We start from the raw sequence: 16,573 nt of genomic DNA, 5'->3' as shown, positions 1-16,573 counted from the left end.
ATATACTCATGCAAATCTCCAGATACAAGCAATCCCCATCAATGTATTCCAGTACCCCGCGTAACTGTGGCTGCTTCACCACCACAGCACGGCAAAATCATGGATACTAATACATCTGCAAAATGCTGCAAGATCAGAATGTGAATTTGCATTTTTTCCCCTTTTTTAGTTTATTTTGATGTATTTCTTTTCTCCTAAATTACTTCATTCCTTTCCCCACTAAAACTCTGACAGGTTTAAATGTTAACTCCAGAATATTTTTTTCTGCTAACCCTTCTACCAAGCATGATGGTAATTCCATCTCCTGTCATCTTCAGTCAGGTTTGACAACAGAGGTGATTCTGGATAAAAAGGCCTATTAATGATAAACCTGAAATGCCTCCTCCTCTCGAGCAAAACCTCAAAGCTAGCCAAATTTCTCAGTTTTTCACTTCTGTAAGAAAATATTTCATATCTAAGTTTTTTAAAGAAATGAACGTTTACTTGATGGCTGCCATTTTGTCCAGGAAAACAACTGTTGAATCTCCAGGTTTCTCTCCAGTGTTAAAAGTTTAATGATAGAACTTGAATTAAGATTTATTAATGGATGTTGTAACAAATTCACTTAATGCTGCAGATTTAATGTAAGAGGGTACACATTTGTGGGTGATGTTCATTTTAACCAAAACAATTTAAAAATATTAATAACTTCTGAATAGCTCTCAACAAAAAGTGAGTTCCAGATTCTCATTCACAGTAACATCATTGTACACCATTTTGGTAGCACAAAACAGCCCTTAAAATGGATATAAGCTATGGCCCTTTGCATTCCCAGATCCTGTCACTGTTTGTGACTTGCTATCAATAACATGCTGTAAGTATAGTACTCAAAACCTAAATATTGAGAGTAACACATACATACATAAAAAGCATTGTGCACTAGAGCTGGATTTATGATCTATACAGTTGTTCCACCCCAGCTGAAGTGCAGTCTGTTTCTGAACTATAACGGCTTAACTCTTGCTCCTGAAAATCTCCAGGAAGGCAGAAAGCATTACGCCATGGTAAGCAAAGCAGGATCCAGCCCTTGAGATTGTACATCCCGCAGAGACAAGCGATATTACTCTCCAGCCTCGACTGTTGTGACAGGTCTTAAATACAGCAGAACCGTGATGGTTCCCACAGGAGTGACATGAAGTAAGTATTTATCTTCTCAGCAGCATGTGGGCAGACAATTGACAGCGTATCAGAATTTAGCTGGCAATACAGATTCAGAAAGTCTGAAAACCACAGTCAAGTCAAACCAGCATCTACCAACTCTGCGCTGAAGTGAGAGCAGTGGGAGAGGCTGAAAAATCATTCTGTGCTCAGCTTCAGATGTGACAGAGAGGGCTTCTTCTTCTTCTACTCTTTTTCTGAAAGACCCCATGTTAGCACCAAGTTGGATAGACAGTCATGAAGAAAACTTGATGTACATACTACCAAGTAATCTAGAGTAGTCTAGACAGCCAAAATAGCACATATTTCAAAGCTACCCAACATCCTCGGAAAAAGAAGAAAAGGAAGCAACCATTTTTCCATATCGCTTTTTTGCATGACATTTCATTTGGTTATTTATGAAAATCAGAAAAAGAATAGTATGAACTACTTACCTTGGCTATTTGGACACACCAGTTCAGCAGAAGTTGGGAGCCAATATTATCCTTATGTTCATGAACATAATCCAACAAGCAGCCGTGAGGCATCAGCTGAGTGACTAGCTGAATGGTTGGGCTTAAGCAGACACCCAGGAGTCTCACCAGGTGTGGGTGGTCCATGCTGGCCATGATAAGAGCTTCCTGTAACAACAAAAGGAACAGAAGGGACCCAGTTACCCCACTGTGTTTCAGGGCTATATGCATAGATTTCCCGTTCCGCATAAAGCATTGAAAGTGGATCAGCATCCCCTGATGTACCATAAATTTCCATGTTGTCGAGCCAGCATTAGGCACTCCTAGGCAAAATCTGGTTTGATGTAACGTATGTTATATGGTCCTAAACAACAGGTCAGAGTATCTGCATAGCTCCACTGAAGACTGTCATCAGGAACTCGGCATTGCCTTATATTCCTCTTTTTGTTACAGTCACAGAACTGAAGATGTAAATGTGGCACAGTTGACTGTACTTAAAGAGGTAACTCTTTCTTGTTTTACTTCCCTGAATTAGTTTCTTGAATTTATTTTCCCAGTTTGTGGTCAATCCATCAGGCATGGATGTTGACACAAGTAGAGCACTACACAAATTACCAGCTTTAGAAGTTTGGCCCTTCTAGCGCAACTCCTGGTCTTCCAAAGTCCTCTCCCAAGTGATCTTGGGTGAACCACTTCATTTTTCCAAGCTTCAACTTCTCACCCATTGCACAGGAGATAATAATCCTACCTTTCTTCTATACTTAGCTATCCTTTCCAGATCGTAAGCTTTTGGAGATTTTCAACTAGCTGGTTGTCCAATACAAAGCACCAGAAGGACTTAATCTTGGCTAAGGTATTCAGTCCTAAAGTCTTGTCTTACAGATCTCCCACTGGTTGCAAGATATGCAGGACCAAGTACCACAGCAGTTCCTGATAAAGCCTTACAAATTTGTTCTCACAGGTAAAGCTGCCATCATGAGTAAATAGCTTTCAAAAAAGGCAGGGAGAAAGTTCTTCTCTCTCATTCACTGAGCTGAGTCCCCAATTTCAATAAAGATCACTTCCTCATGGCAATGAACAAGGAAAAGTGAGGGGAAACTTGGGCTTTGTAAAGCTATTTTGTCTCTCTCTCTCCTTCTCCAAAACACCTATACAACATCGTTCTGACAACTTAAAGAATAACAGCTATAATAATGCAAAAAGAGGGAGGGAGGGAGGGAAGGAAGGAAAAAAAGGATGAGAAAAAGTTGGCATCAGAGGAACGTAGCATCTCCCCTTCTCCCCCCCACCTCGACTCATAAAACTATTTTTTTCTTCTCTATATTAAGGGAAAAAAAGTCCTGGCAAGTAGGCTGAGTTTGTATTAAAGGAAATTGCTCATCACAGTACAAAGAATATTTGAAACCAAATTGCAGAGTATTTGCATAATAGTTCTCTCTCTTTCTTTCCCTTTTCTTCGTTACGATGAAAAGCTGTACAAGACACTAATTGCAGGGTTTTTCCCCCCCCCAATAAGAGCAGATGGCCTCCAGTGGGAAGGGGGAAGAGAGCGCCTTCCTTTTTCTTCCTGCACGTATGGGAAGAAATAAAATAACTAAATAAATAAACCAGTAAGGGCTATGTGATGTGATGACTGCAGAAGGAGAGCTGAGGAAGATTCCAATGTAACAAGTGAGATAGGGGATCTTCATTAAAGTAGTTTTGTTCCTGTTCAAATTAATATAGTTCTCTCTTACTCAAGTATGTATGGGGTCTCCTTGAAGCAATCTTAGCCTCCTTTCTACTGTCACTAGAAAATGTCACTGACGGCCACCAGAATAAATACATGTTGACAGGTGCATTATCCAGTTTCAAAGAACAAAATTACTCTGCCTCATTTTTTTCTTTTTTCTTTTTACCCATTCATTTTTCTCCTGCAGATGCACTGGGGATAGCACTTGTTGCTCTCTCTTTCTCCAAGTAAAGTTAAGAGTTACTCCAGGAACTCAAAGTGGGACTACTTGTCTTGATAATGAGGACTGATTAGAACACGGACAATATATTCTTTTTGCTCACCAAGGGCCCAGATGGAAAGCTTTGAAGCATGTGCTCCATTAGTCTCCAGCTACATGCCATTTATAAGTCTATTTGAGTCAAAAGGAAAGACACTTCTGTACAATAATGAAAGCAAGCAGTGTCATTTGTCTCATTCTGATATTACAGGAAAACATACATTATTCCACTAGGTAGAATGAGAACCATTCCATTTGGGTAATGGTTCTGGAAAAAAATATTTTTAATAAAATATTATGGTCTGCTCTGTATTGAATCAAGACACACAACGTAACAAAAAGCAGGAAAACTTTCATTGTAGGTCCAAGTCCCTAATGGATATTAATTTAGCATGAATCCTGGCTTCACATAGTTGTTCTCATTAGTAAAATTATTGTTATTTTTATTGCACTAGCATCTACAGGAAAACTAAATTCAGGGTTATGTGTATCCAGCACAGCACAAACACAAAGTAAAAGAAATTGTGATTGTTCTGCTAGAGCCTAATTAGACAAAACAGACAAACAGCAACAGAAACATTAAGACTTGGTAGCATTTTTAAAATCTATTCAGCATCCAAGGAATACAATCCTCGCTTTAAAATCAGTTTGGACGCAAAAGACCCTAAAGCCACAATTTCCATGGTATTTAGGCACTCTGCAGCACCTAACTCATGCAGTTGGCTGTCTGACATTGGCATCTTTGAAAACCTGCCTCTGTAACTTCCCTTATCTTTTGGTATCTTATATCTGCAGATCTTGTCTCTATACTCAATTGGCAGAATTACAGGAATGATCTTGAAAATTGTACCTATCATCCTAATTTAATAGTGAGGAAACTGAGGAAGAGAAAACCACAGCCTAGTATCCTGTCACGCAGGAAGTGTAGAGTAGAGCTGCAAACTGGGCCCCAGATCACTTTATCTTTCTCTCCTGAAAAAAATCCTTTGAAGTTTGAAATAAAAAGGAGGAGGGGAGAGATTAAGATATGATACTGTGTCTTTCCACCAGGAGTCAGAACTTTTGGGACACCATGTGCTCATATTAGAGGCTGAGCAATGCCAGGAGCGTGGCAGTTTTGGAAGGGTCCTGTTGGACACCGAACACCCTCCTTCACCTGTCTGCAGGAGCAGGGACTCTTACCACAAGAGGAACTCCTCAGCCGAACAAAGTCTCTTCCTGGAGCTTGTTGACCCTGCTGTCACTGCTCGGGTAATAATTATCACAGCAGTGCGCTGCAGCCAGGCACAGGGCTGGCTCGGGCACAGGTAGCAGTTGTGGTCGTTCCTCTCTTCTACTCCTTTTGAAGGTGCTTAGTTATTGCCACCGGATACATTAAGCTCAGCTCCTGTGATTTATATCTGCAACTCTGTTTAACAATTGCATCAATGCTAATTTAACGCCTTAGACCGAGGCCTCTGTCATGTGCAGTTAAGTAACACAAGAACATATCCCAACAAGAAAGGTGATTTTGGAAGAGCCAGTAAGCTCTCACCGAGCCTACGAGGCAGACTTCCGTCAGCACAGCCGCATCGGTACGGCTCTGACTGACAGGCCAGGAGAAGTCCTCTGAGCACCTCCCATTAGACTAGCCACAACACGCCAAAACAAGTAGAGCTTATTTAACTCACAAGAGCTGCCTGTAGCTGTAATGAAACAACACATAGTTATGTCCAGGCTCAAAGCGCCTGTCAACAAAAACAACTAAGACAATTAGCCACTTACTCCTCACCAGGTCACTTGATTCACCTTCCTTCCTTAGACGGCTTTGAAAATCCCAGCTAAAATGGTTTCTTAATCTATCCACCCTGGGCAGTCATGTTTGAAATAGCTTTAATTTCAGTGATATTTCTGCAATTTAACTACAAATCCAACTAAGACAGGATTCTCTTTTCAGCTGTCCCTGATGAAGAAGAAAAACCAGCCCTTAAGACTGTGAGAAGAAAGTGCTCGGGGGAACAGACGCAGCACATCTTGTACGGTGATATTTAACTTCCCTCTTCGCTACCATGAGATGTTATTGTTAGCAATTACAATTGACAACTGAGCATAAATATTAGTCAGCACACTGATCCCTTTAAGAGAATACTTTGATACTGGCTTTGTTTCTCTGACCACCTAATTTGTAAACCAGGGCACTCAACAAGCTGCATGGGCTACTAATGGTAAAATGATGCCATATCTATGGCCACGTTGAAGATTTATTCTCCACCCAGACTGTCCCAGGACACAACTCTCCTCCAGCACACGCGTCCCGCCATGAATCTGTATGCCAGGGAACACTTTAGCACGTGGTCAAGCATCCCTGGCCAGACTGTTTGCAAGGTGCTAGAGATGGTGTACAGGCAGTTCCTGCGACCCCAGTGGGTCCTGCAACTGGGCAGAGCTGACAGCGAGCCAGTCCCCTGCCAAGTCCAAAACCATGCCCTAAAGGAAGTATGAACATACACATCAGTCAAGAGACCTTCCCTCAGCTGCTTTACAGAGGGTTTAAGTCCTGTTAACAGGTTGTGCTATTAAAACAGTCCTCTATCCCTTGGTGGAGCCCAGCACTTTCCAGGATGATGCGTGACCACCTCACCTTCCTGTCTGTAAAAACTCCCCCAACAACAAAATCAGCACTTGACATATTTGTTGTTTCCTTGCATCAGATGTAAATACCTTTCAGAGGGGAAAAGCTACTCCTCCTGAAGGCCTGTTCTTTCACTGCCGAGCTTCCTGAGCGCCTGTGGCCATACAACAGGGAGTGCTGAGACAGGGTCACTTACGGGTAGCCAGTGCCGTTTCCAGTGCCCCCTTAGAGCCCGTGTAGGACCGAGAGGCTGTTCCCCACTCCCGCGCGCGTTGCAGACCCGCGAGCCAAGAGAGCTTTGACTGCTCCAGCTAAGCCAGATGAACACACGCACCTGATAAGAGTTTGCAAGCGGGGACACAGTCTGAAAAATCTCTGGTTTCCTGCCCTTCAGCTTTTAACTGTTCTTGCCATAAAATACCCCAAATCAAACAAAATATAAGAAACCACACAAAAAATCCCCGTGTTTTTTCTAATCATTACTGAGCAAATAAAAACATTTAAAAGCTGACTTCTTACTATGGTGTGCATTTTTCTGCAAGCACAAACTGTGCTGTGGTGACAGAAAAAATGCTACAGTGAATACACTGCTTTTTTCATTCATTTTACAATGCTTCTAAGTGCTAAGGCAAAGAAACCTGTCTGAAGCTCATGCCTGACCTGCCTCAGGGCAGATCCAATTACAGTCCAGTATATTTTCAGTGCATTTTGCTTGCAAGCCTCCTTGCGGATATACTCCACTAGGCCTTACAAAACTTCTGGGTTACAACTGACTTATCCATATGTAGTCTGCATAAAAACTTAAGCTGAGTGACAGCACAACATGTACACCCAACAACATACATGGCTACACTTATTATATGACAATGATACCCATTATTAAATTTCCCTGGTACTCCCTATGCAGGATGCTGTTTCCAACTGCTTTACAGCATTGCTATGCTTCCAACCTTTGGGCTGAAATTCTTCATCAGTCAGGCAGATATTCTCCAGAAAGCTGCTGTTGAAATGTCTCAGCCATTTCTGAAAATGAAATGAGAGCTGCAGCTATAGGGACCAACAAGGGATATCAGAGGCTTGCAGTGGGATAGCGAACAGAGGGAGGGCAGTAACACCACCAACTGCCACAGCTGCTTTTTCAGGAACTGGTCTATAGTCATTAGAAGCAGACACATTTATCAGGGCGCTTTCAGACAAAAGTCTTATTTGAAACTTGGCAATAGCTTATATAACCAATTTTACTGCTGAGTAATACAGTCAACAGCACCTGAATACTGCAAGGGCAGATTCAGCCCTGAGGTCACTGCACAGCAGAGCTACATGCTTTAACTTGGGCCACATGAGTCCAGCAGCGGATGAAATAGCTTTCTGGCACTGCGCTGTCCTGAGAGACGGGGACAACACATAGGCTGCCTATAGCAAATTCTCTAAATTTCCCCCTGGAGGAGCAGGACTCAGGAGCAAATGAAGAAAAATATCTTTCTATAAATCCACATCCATGCTCCAAGCAGAAAAGACAGACCAGTACTTACAGTAGGTACAGTTCCATGCATGGATGTTGCATGGAAGCATAACAGTGCACATTCAGCTCCAAATCCTTTATTCACACTCACATGACTAATTGCTTTTTCTGTGTGGAAATACCAAGTTTGGCAACACCAGGCCTGGCTGTCACAGTGTGAAATAACCAGAGCTCTAACACAAAGTCCTGCTACATTAAGAAAGTTAAAAGTGCTGTTGGCTGGAACTGTCACCTCCCAGAAACTCCCCCAATGCTCACTTTACTTCAGTAAGGCATATTAAGGAGGCTATATGTGAACAGATAGACAAGATGAACTCTATGTGTCCAGATAAGACGTGTTTCCTCAAAACTAGGCAAACTCTTGCAATAAAAGAGACCATAGGCTTTGAAGGGGTGGTTGGGGACTTTGTGGCCTGAGAGACCTGAGCTTTTCACTCCCAAGGTTTTAAGCTCAGTTTCCAATGAGGGGCTTGACCAGAAATCCCTGCGGCAGTGAGCAGAGTCGCTGCATATTTTGACTGGAGTACCAGTGTGCCACACCATTAAAATGGTGAATCTAATACACTCCCTCAGAAAGGTCTGAAAATCCAGCTGTCTAGTGGACCCCTACACCCAAAGCATCAGAGGATAAAAATTAAGAGTGCAAAACAAATCCAGACCCACAGCAGGGACCACACACTGTGGCACATCCCTTACAAACACGATGGAAACACTACAGCAACGCGCTATCTAGTGTGCGGGAGCACAGCTGGTCTCCGGCTGGCGCGCTGCTCTACGCTATGCGGATGCGCAGCCTTTTCTGGAGATGGCATCAGCGTCTTTGAATCTGCTGCGTTTCCTGGGGCAGACGTGCCTTCTGAGGCTCCTTTGCTTGTCACCACACTTGCACACTAGCAAGTGTCTGCAGTCGTACTGACTCACCACTGCAGAGCCACAGCCTGCGCTGCCGACATTGAATTCGAATGCACACAAGTGGAGAAAGAGAGTTGCCCCACTTTCCTCCAAACACTTGAAACTAGCACAGTTCAAGGATTTGGATGTTCTTGCTCTTGTAAGTGATGTCTAAAGACTCTGGATCAAATATTCTGTGCCTTCCTTAGAGGAAGTGGCAGGCTCTACTGATGCAGGAATCGGTATCTTCAGGCTCTTATAGAGTGAGTCTAGCTCACTATATATTTGTGAGAGAGAAAAAAAAGTAGCACTGTGGTCCCTGTTCTGCAAACATTAAGGATATGGGCAACAACGCCGACCCCAATAGGGCTCTTCAAGTGCTCAGAGTTAAGCACATGCTTAAATGTTTGAAAGAGTAGGAGATGCATTTTGTAAAACCCACACACCATATGCTTCTTACTTCTCCCAACTGACTTTGCACCAATTAAGTCTCCCAATTCATCAGAGCCTGCGTTAGACAGCTGAGGACGAATCTGAAGTCTGGAGGAACAAAGTCCTTTGTGCACAACAAGCTAAATGAAGATTTTTCTTCAAGCATCCAGTCAGATGGCAACTCATATTGGCCTTTCTGTGAACCTTTCCTGAAAACATTTGATTCTGGTGATTAGAAAATAAAATACAGCCTGCTTTCAGCTTAGTTTTATGCATAAATGGCCAAGAGTTCAGGACCTCAACAAGCAGCAAAATTTTTATGTGAACATTTCCAATTGAAAACACTCGAGAGAAGTAACAGTGGATTTCAGACTGGCAATGCCCACTTACAGAGCAGCTCTAAGTAGTTTAACAGTATGCACAGCTCTGTGTAATGATACTACAGCATTCTGGCAAATGTTTTACTTACCATTTGTGATACACACCATTATTTCAGAATAGCCTGTTAAAAGTTGTTCACCTGTCTTACTATTTGATACAACTAGCAAAATGTTTGAAGTTTTAAAGGTGTACTGCCTAAAAAGGCAATCATTTCAGCAGTATGTGAATGGGAAGGGAAAGAAACCCAACCACTGACTAGTTTATAAACATTTTCAGCCTCAGCTGCAGATTCCTTTCAGAAGGAGGGAGTTCTTGCTTTGGGTTTTGATTTAAGAGGAATGATGGCAAGGTCTCAGGAATGAGTGATACAGAAAAAAAAAATCTATCAAGTTCTCACTCCTTTTGAAGAGTCTTAGGTTGTTGCTTTGAAATTTTCTGATATCACTGAAAAGCTTGACTTTATAACCACATACTCAAAGCTCTTCTCGCCTTCAGGATCAATTTAAAGGGACAGCAGCAGACTGAAACCTAATTTCATCAAGTGTACTATCAACGTTAAGAGCTGTTTAATCAAAGACATATTTTGCCCATAACGCAGGTAGTTCATTTCTCTCATCTGAGAATTTGAAATAGACTACTCATTTCCATGTTTCACTCATCTGTATTCAGTTGCATAACAGCATCACACTCAGGACTCAAGTACTGCAAAGGGAAGATTATATTTAAACAAAAAAGGTTTCATTGGATGGTTTGGCTCACAGTTCGATTTTTTTGACCATGCTGGCATCAGTAAACCATGAAGTCAGTCATCAAAAGCCGCCAGACTTTTCCTGGCTCACAACATTTTCTTCCCTTCAGCATTACTCCACCTGCCATTCCCCACCCCCTACCACCACCAGTTGTTAAAAATTTTTCCTCCGCCCTTTTCTTCTCTACTCTCTTTGTTCTTTCTTTTACCATCTTGTTTACCTACTCTTCTCTCCTAATTAAATTAAAAACCTCTTTCCCAAAACACTTCAAAGAAAATCACTGCCACCACCAAAAACCATACTCTTGCATCCTGTACCCTTCCCGGGTCCTTTGACTGCCTTGCCTCTTCCAACCGTAGGCTTTGTGAGGCCAGGACTGTTCCCTGTATTTTGCCTAGCGCAGCGGAACCATACCTTGACTGAGATCCTTGATGTCCAGTGACATGGTCCTAACATGCCCCATCTAGGTGGATACTGTTTTGCCAACCTCTAGTTTAGAGCACTCCTAGAATACCTGCTATATCAGCCAAGTTGCCGTATGCTCCAAACATAAGGTTTCATAGCCCTCCCTAAACTCTTACAAGATTTGGGCATGTCCTGCTCTTAGGGTAATAAACATACAGGTAACAATATAATATAATAATGATAAATCCTTTTTTCATGCTGGTAAAATTGTGACATCAGCAATAACCCCCAAATCTAATACCACCTCTGAGCTTCAATGCATGGTCATATTTAGGACCCGACTTCTGTCCGGGAGAACCAAACCACCAAGAACTGGCAATTCCAAAAACAAACTGGCATGAATTGATGGCCAGCTAGCTTTTACCAGTGCAAAGGCCACAATCAAATTAATAAATACAATTGCATTTATTCATTTGTATTTGTAGCCACATAGACACTTTCATGAAGACAAGATCTTATTGAAATACGGAAGTCAAGAACAGACAGTCATAGGGAAACAATGCCTAAACAACCTGCAATATTGCAAGAGGGAATACTTATTTTCTTGGTAATCTGTAATGCGACAGCTCTATGAATAGAGTAAAATAATCATTTACGTTATAATCCATTCTCTTTTATGATTTACCCCAATCACAAACACATTTACTGCATTACTACAGCATAACATCACAGAACCACAATTTCCAAAGCACTACTCAGCTAAATGGACTGTACAAGTCAAAACCCCAAACCTCTTTTCTTGGAGTAGTGTTTCCCAGAGCAAACTGCTAAAAGGTTGACTGGGGTCAATTTGCTTTTTGACAGCCAGCAGTACCTTGCAGCTGTTTAGAAAAGAAAGTGAAAAAGACCATTTTTAAGAGACACTGCAGAGGAAACTTCAGGCAAATGAAGCACAACTAGAAAACCTGAAAGCCCCAGGCTATCACAACCACTGTGCCAAAATTAGTACTAGAGAATTACTCACTCCATCTACATGGATGGGCCATACAAATTGTAAGCTTGCTTTCAGCTCTGAAGCACAGAAAATTTGCATCCTGATTATAAAGCACTAATGCCACCGCATTACAGACAGTTTTGTACAGCTAGCACCCATTTTGCATCTTACTGCCATGAGCAACACTATGATCAGCAGTTAAGGGGCTACCACTTAATAAAAAGCAGGAAAAGGTATCCACAGCTATTATACTCTGTCAGTATTTCCTTCTAATCAACACAAGTAATTATTTATTTGGGATGACTTTTAGAAAACAAAAGTAGAGTTACATACAGTTAACCCATCCTATCAATTCCTTGCTGCATGCATTTGCCTTTTCCTTTTAGATTTTTTTAATTTTTTTTTTAAAAGATCTATATTACCATAGTATGACATCCTACTGGGATCTGAGAATATCACGTGCCTCTGAGAGGCACACCGTGAAGCTCAGAAGGACACCAAGTTCCTCATTCTTTTGGTCATCCTCAGAAAACTTCTGTGCCCATAAAATGCCAAAGAAACAGCAAGTTGTTGCACATCACTAGAGACCCTACAGGTCTGTTCACTGAGAGGAAGTTTTGGAAGTAGATTAATTTGGCATGTTCAGATTGTGCTGGGAATACATAGAGAAGGAGAGAACAGTTATCAGTCACCAGCTAGAGACAGGCCAATGTGAATCTGAAAGTGATCTGGAATTTTGTATCATTTATACAGGCAGGTGGTTGATGGTGATAAAACACATTTGTGTATATTAAAACCAGACAGAAAACTGCATTCGCATCCACAGAAAAAAGCTAACATTGGAATATGTTTCCCATCTGCTCTCAGCTAAAGAAAAAAAAAATCCCAACTCCTCCCACTCTTTCTGCCAGCTCTCCACAACTCAGTCACGTGGGAAAATATTTAATATATTATTTTAAATATTTCAGTTTGGATTTGAACACATTTTTGTCTGTTACACAGTCTGCACTGTGAAACAACAGATATTTGACTGTACCTCAGCCATTTCGTACCACCGCATCAATACCGTTCCGTACCACAGCATTTAACTATGCAAACCGATCAATGAATGCTTTTGAAGTTACTATTGAGCAAATATAACACAGCTGTACTTTGTTAGCATAGCTCCAAAATCTAAGTAATTGTATTTTCTTAAACATTTTTATCCCATTTGTCATGCAAAGCATTAAGATAACAACAGGCCTTGGTCTATCTGAACACTACTTAATTCTAGTTTGTACAATGCATATTTGTCTATGCAATTAAAAACCTGACATTCTATATAAAGCAGAATCCCTTAGGACACAATTTTAATCACTTTATAAGTAACTGAGAGGTAAGAATCCCTAATTTCTCCTCTGCTGCTAATACATGGTTTGCCTTATATCAAGTGTCCTCCAACTTTTTTAAAGTACCAGACTTTGGTGGCTAGCACCGACTGATAGCAAGAGGCGTTTGAAAACAGCATTTTAGACTCGTTCTCAGTGGGTAATTAGATAAAAGTGAGATTTGTTTCAAAACAAACCTCATATAATTTCTAAGTAAACGTTCCAAGACATTTTAAAACAAATTATTAATAACCATTAAAGAATTTGCTCAGACAATATGAGATCTATGTTCAAAGAGTCCCATGCATAAAATGGGGGTAACAATAATAATTCCTCTGGCTAGTATTTATCTGTTGTGTCTACCTTGACTGAAGCCTTTCAGGACAGGAACAAGCTCAGCATGTTTTCACAGCACAAAGGGTTTCTGGTCTTAATAGGGCCAAGAGATGCCATACATTACAATGAGCAACACCACCGAAGTTAGTGCACAAAACATTGCTCTGAAGAATGCTTTCATTTTTGGAACTACGATTTCAGTACTGCAGGAACAAGCATTTCAGACCAGCAATTACTGATCCAGGGACTGCCAGCCACATTGCGACCTCCGCTCCATCTCTGTTTATCCTAGTTATTGCACTGAAGTCTAAAAGGTACTGGCAGAATATTACAAAGATCATCAACAACCCAGTCATGTACCAGATTTCCCTGTCTTATTTCTTACATTACAACTATGTGACAGCCAACTGTCCCTACCACTGCTTATCAGTGTTAAATAGTATGTAGAATATTAATATGAACAGATGCTAATTATTCCATTTTTGTAAGTCTGTGACAGTTATTGTTGTATCAGAGGTGCCTGGATCAGTACCTAGATATGGAAAACATTTAATTTTTCAAGGATAATCTACAGCAAAGCATTAAGGGAGAAGTATTTCGAACTGCAGATTCTTGGAAGACTTTTAAGACAACCTATATTTCAACAGTGATACTTCAAGTTCAGCTCTCATGAGCCTGTGCTTCCTTACCCTTAAATTTATATTAAATTAAAAAATGGGATTCAGCATGAGTATAAGACTGTCTGGGACTTTCCTTTTCTCACCACAACAAAAAATCCTTGTTCTCCTTTAAGTTAAAGTTAGCTTGGCACTTTGGCAGTGTAAAAGCAAATAGGACAAATAAAATGCATTGATCCTCTGGGGCCCTTTGCCTGTGTTCACTTTGTGCACCGTTGCTGACCTGCGAGTTGCAGCACGTGCTAGCACTCATACGCAGCCACAGCAGCCTGTGTTCCTGAAAAACCTGGAATGTAATAGCTTACCTGTCCAGCACTGAACTGAATCACAGTCAAGCATGCTTCAAAAATGATTAGCTAGCATATACATATAGTTTTACAGCCAGCTCCTCTGACTTAAATATCAAGACATTTCTTCTTCAGTCTTTCCATCAAACCTCACTGGGCTCACTGTTAACCTTGAACTAGTGATGGCTTGTTTGGGATGCGTTACAGTTAAGTCTATAGAAACAGCACCTCTTTTTTATTAAGAAAGATCCCATAAAAACCTTCATTTATTATCAGTGTGGCAACATTCTGGCATATGCATTGCCCTTTAGAAACTCAAACATTAATGTGTGCCTACTTTAAAGTGCTAATGCGAGCTAGAGGCACAAAGAAAAAAATGTAATAGGAGGTTTCTTAAATACAGGCTTTCAGTTCCTTTTAGTGGTAAGTCAGCAGTAATCGCCAAGTTCTCAGTGCCAACGACTGCTGTAAAACTGGATATCTGTGTCAGCTTCTTCTCACAATTAACATATAAAGTATTATTCGATAATTCTGTCTTCCATTTGATCCTGTTTTGTCATAGTTTCATTTCTGCACTTTGCATTTGAAGATGTCAGGAAAATCCTGCAAAGACTTCCAGCATTCCCCATCACTCTGCTTATGTTGGAGGAAGGCTGTTTTCCATGAGTTTAAGTACAAGTCTCACAGCTGCAACCTACTGTTTCAGCAATATCTGTTCCTACACAGATATCAAGAAAAGTCTCCCCCTCTGCTCTAAATCATACCATCTGCTGGTTGTGTGGCTGAAAAGGCTGGCGCCTGCAGGCACTATCGGGCCGAAGCTCCAGCCCCTGAATTCATGGCCTTACAATATCCAGTAGAAACTTTCACTGAAGTGATTAAGATTGCTCTCCTAAAAGCCCAGATCCAGACACAAAGTACTTAGGTCCTGGGAAAATATGAAGCTGGAGGAAAGCTTTCTGGCTCAGGTCCAGACCTATCATGCAGTAAAGGATGGCAACACATAGCACAATGCCAAGAGCTAGAGAGCCACTCTTCAGTAAGCAACAGAAAAGAAAACTCACCATGGAGATACAAATCCCAAGAGGCTCAGATTAAATCTCCTAATTGAAGTGGTATGTACTGACTTTTGCTGCTCTTACAGCACCACTTTTCTGCCCCTCCTACCCCCCTTTTTTGACATTCCCATCCTCTGCCTGCTCTTTTTTTTTTTTTTTTTGGCAAAAGCTCTCTCTTACTGTGTTCTGATAAAACAACAGCGTAACAACGGGCTCCAGTTCTTCATAACACATACAGCTATGCAAATAACTAATTTTGTGTTTCGGTAACCGAGCTGAAATGTACACTCCGAAGCAACAACAAAGAGCAACCATGTTACTGGTGTACCTCTCAGCTTTACAAAGAAACTGTAACACAAGGCATCAGTTCAAAATGTTTCCTTCACAATCCCCCCAGTTTCCTGCCCAAACTACTTCTTGAATTTGATTAGAATTTGCAAATAGTTTCAATCCAATGCAAAACAGTTTTAGCCCACAGCTACATATTTCAGCAAATAAACTAACACTGCTTCCTGACCTTCTCCCCACTCCCAAATTCACCCAACCTTATGCAGGGTTTCCAAGTCACTGCGCAATACCAACTTTAAATAAGGAGTTCTGCCACTGGCATCAACAGAAGGCTTCTGAAGGTACTTCCTAATTGCTTTAGGAATAACTCAAAACTTCAGTCACTTGCTGTAGCGCGTGACTGTATTTTTCAGTTAGAACGTTACGCCAGCAGGACTGTATCCAAACAGCCTGGCTTATCTGTCCATGCTTATGCTTCAGCCTGTGCCTGTACAGACACATGCTCTTGCATCTGGGATTTTACCCGCCTCACCACACCTCACCCCCCCACACTGGGGAAGGAAAAATTACCAAGGTAAGCAAATATTTAAAGAGAAAATTACCACTTCAAATGGAAATAAAGGGAATGTGGCCTTGAAACAGTTAACCTTCAAATGTCTACCAGCAGTTAACCTTCAGCAGTGATCAGATTTCCAGCTTCTGTAGAGGCTGCTCACTCTGGGGGCTTGTGCGTGGTATGCTGCGTTCTCAAGGACAGCTTGATTTCTGGCATCTCTGGAAAAGCTGGAAATTGTAATTGCAATCATAGAGAGTTTCTGTGCCCAGACTGACAGGCAAACAGGTTCTCCTCCTAAGTGGCTACACTTACAGCGCGCATAAAGCAGGAGGGCAGGGGGAGACTGCACAAAAGGGAATCTGCAATCAGATGAGTTAGG

At 41.4% G+C, this 16,573-nt stretch overlaps 1 protein-coding gene across 1 annotated transcript in view; it reads right to left on the bottom strand.

Annotated features, from left to right (window-relative positions):
* Positions 1-16,573, bottom strand: part of ERBB4 (erb-b2 receptor tyrosine kinase 4) — a 381,166-nt gene that overhangs the window by 98,404 nt on the left and 266,189 nt on the right. The window contains exon 21 of the mRNA XM_067298612.1: positions 1,632-1,817. Coding sequence (XP_067154713.1) covers positions 1,632-1,817 — 186 coding nt within the window. The remainder of the gene's footprint in view (positions 1-1,631; positions 1,818-16,573) is intronic.

Source organism: Apteryx mantelli, chromosome 6 (genome assembly GCF_036417845.1).
Source record: "Apteryx mantelli isolate bAptMan1 chromosome 6, bAptMan1.hap1, whole genome shotgun sequence".
Lineage (NCBI taxonomy): Eukaryota > Metazoa > Chordata > Aves > Apterygiformes > Apterygidae > Apteryx > Apteryx mantelli.
The sequence above is the reverse complement of the archived record's forward strand: the minus strand, read 5'-3'. Positions and strand labels throughout refer to the sequence as shown.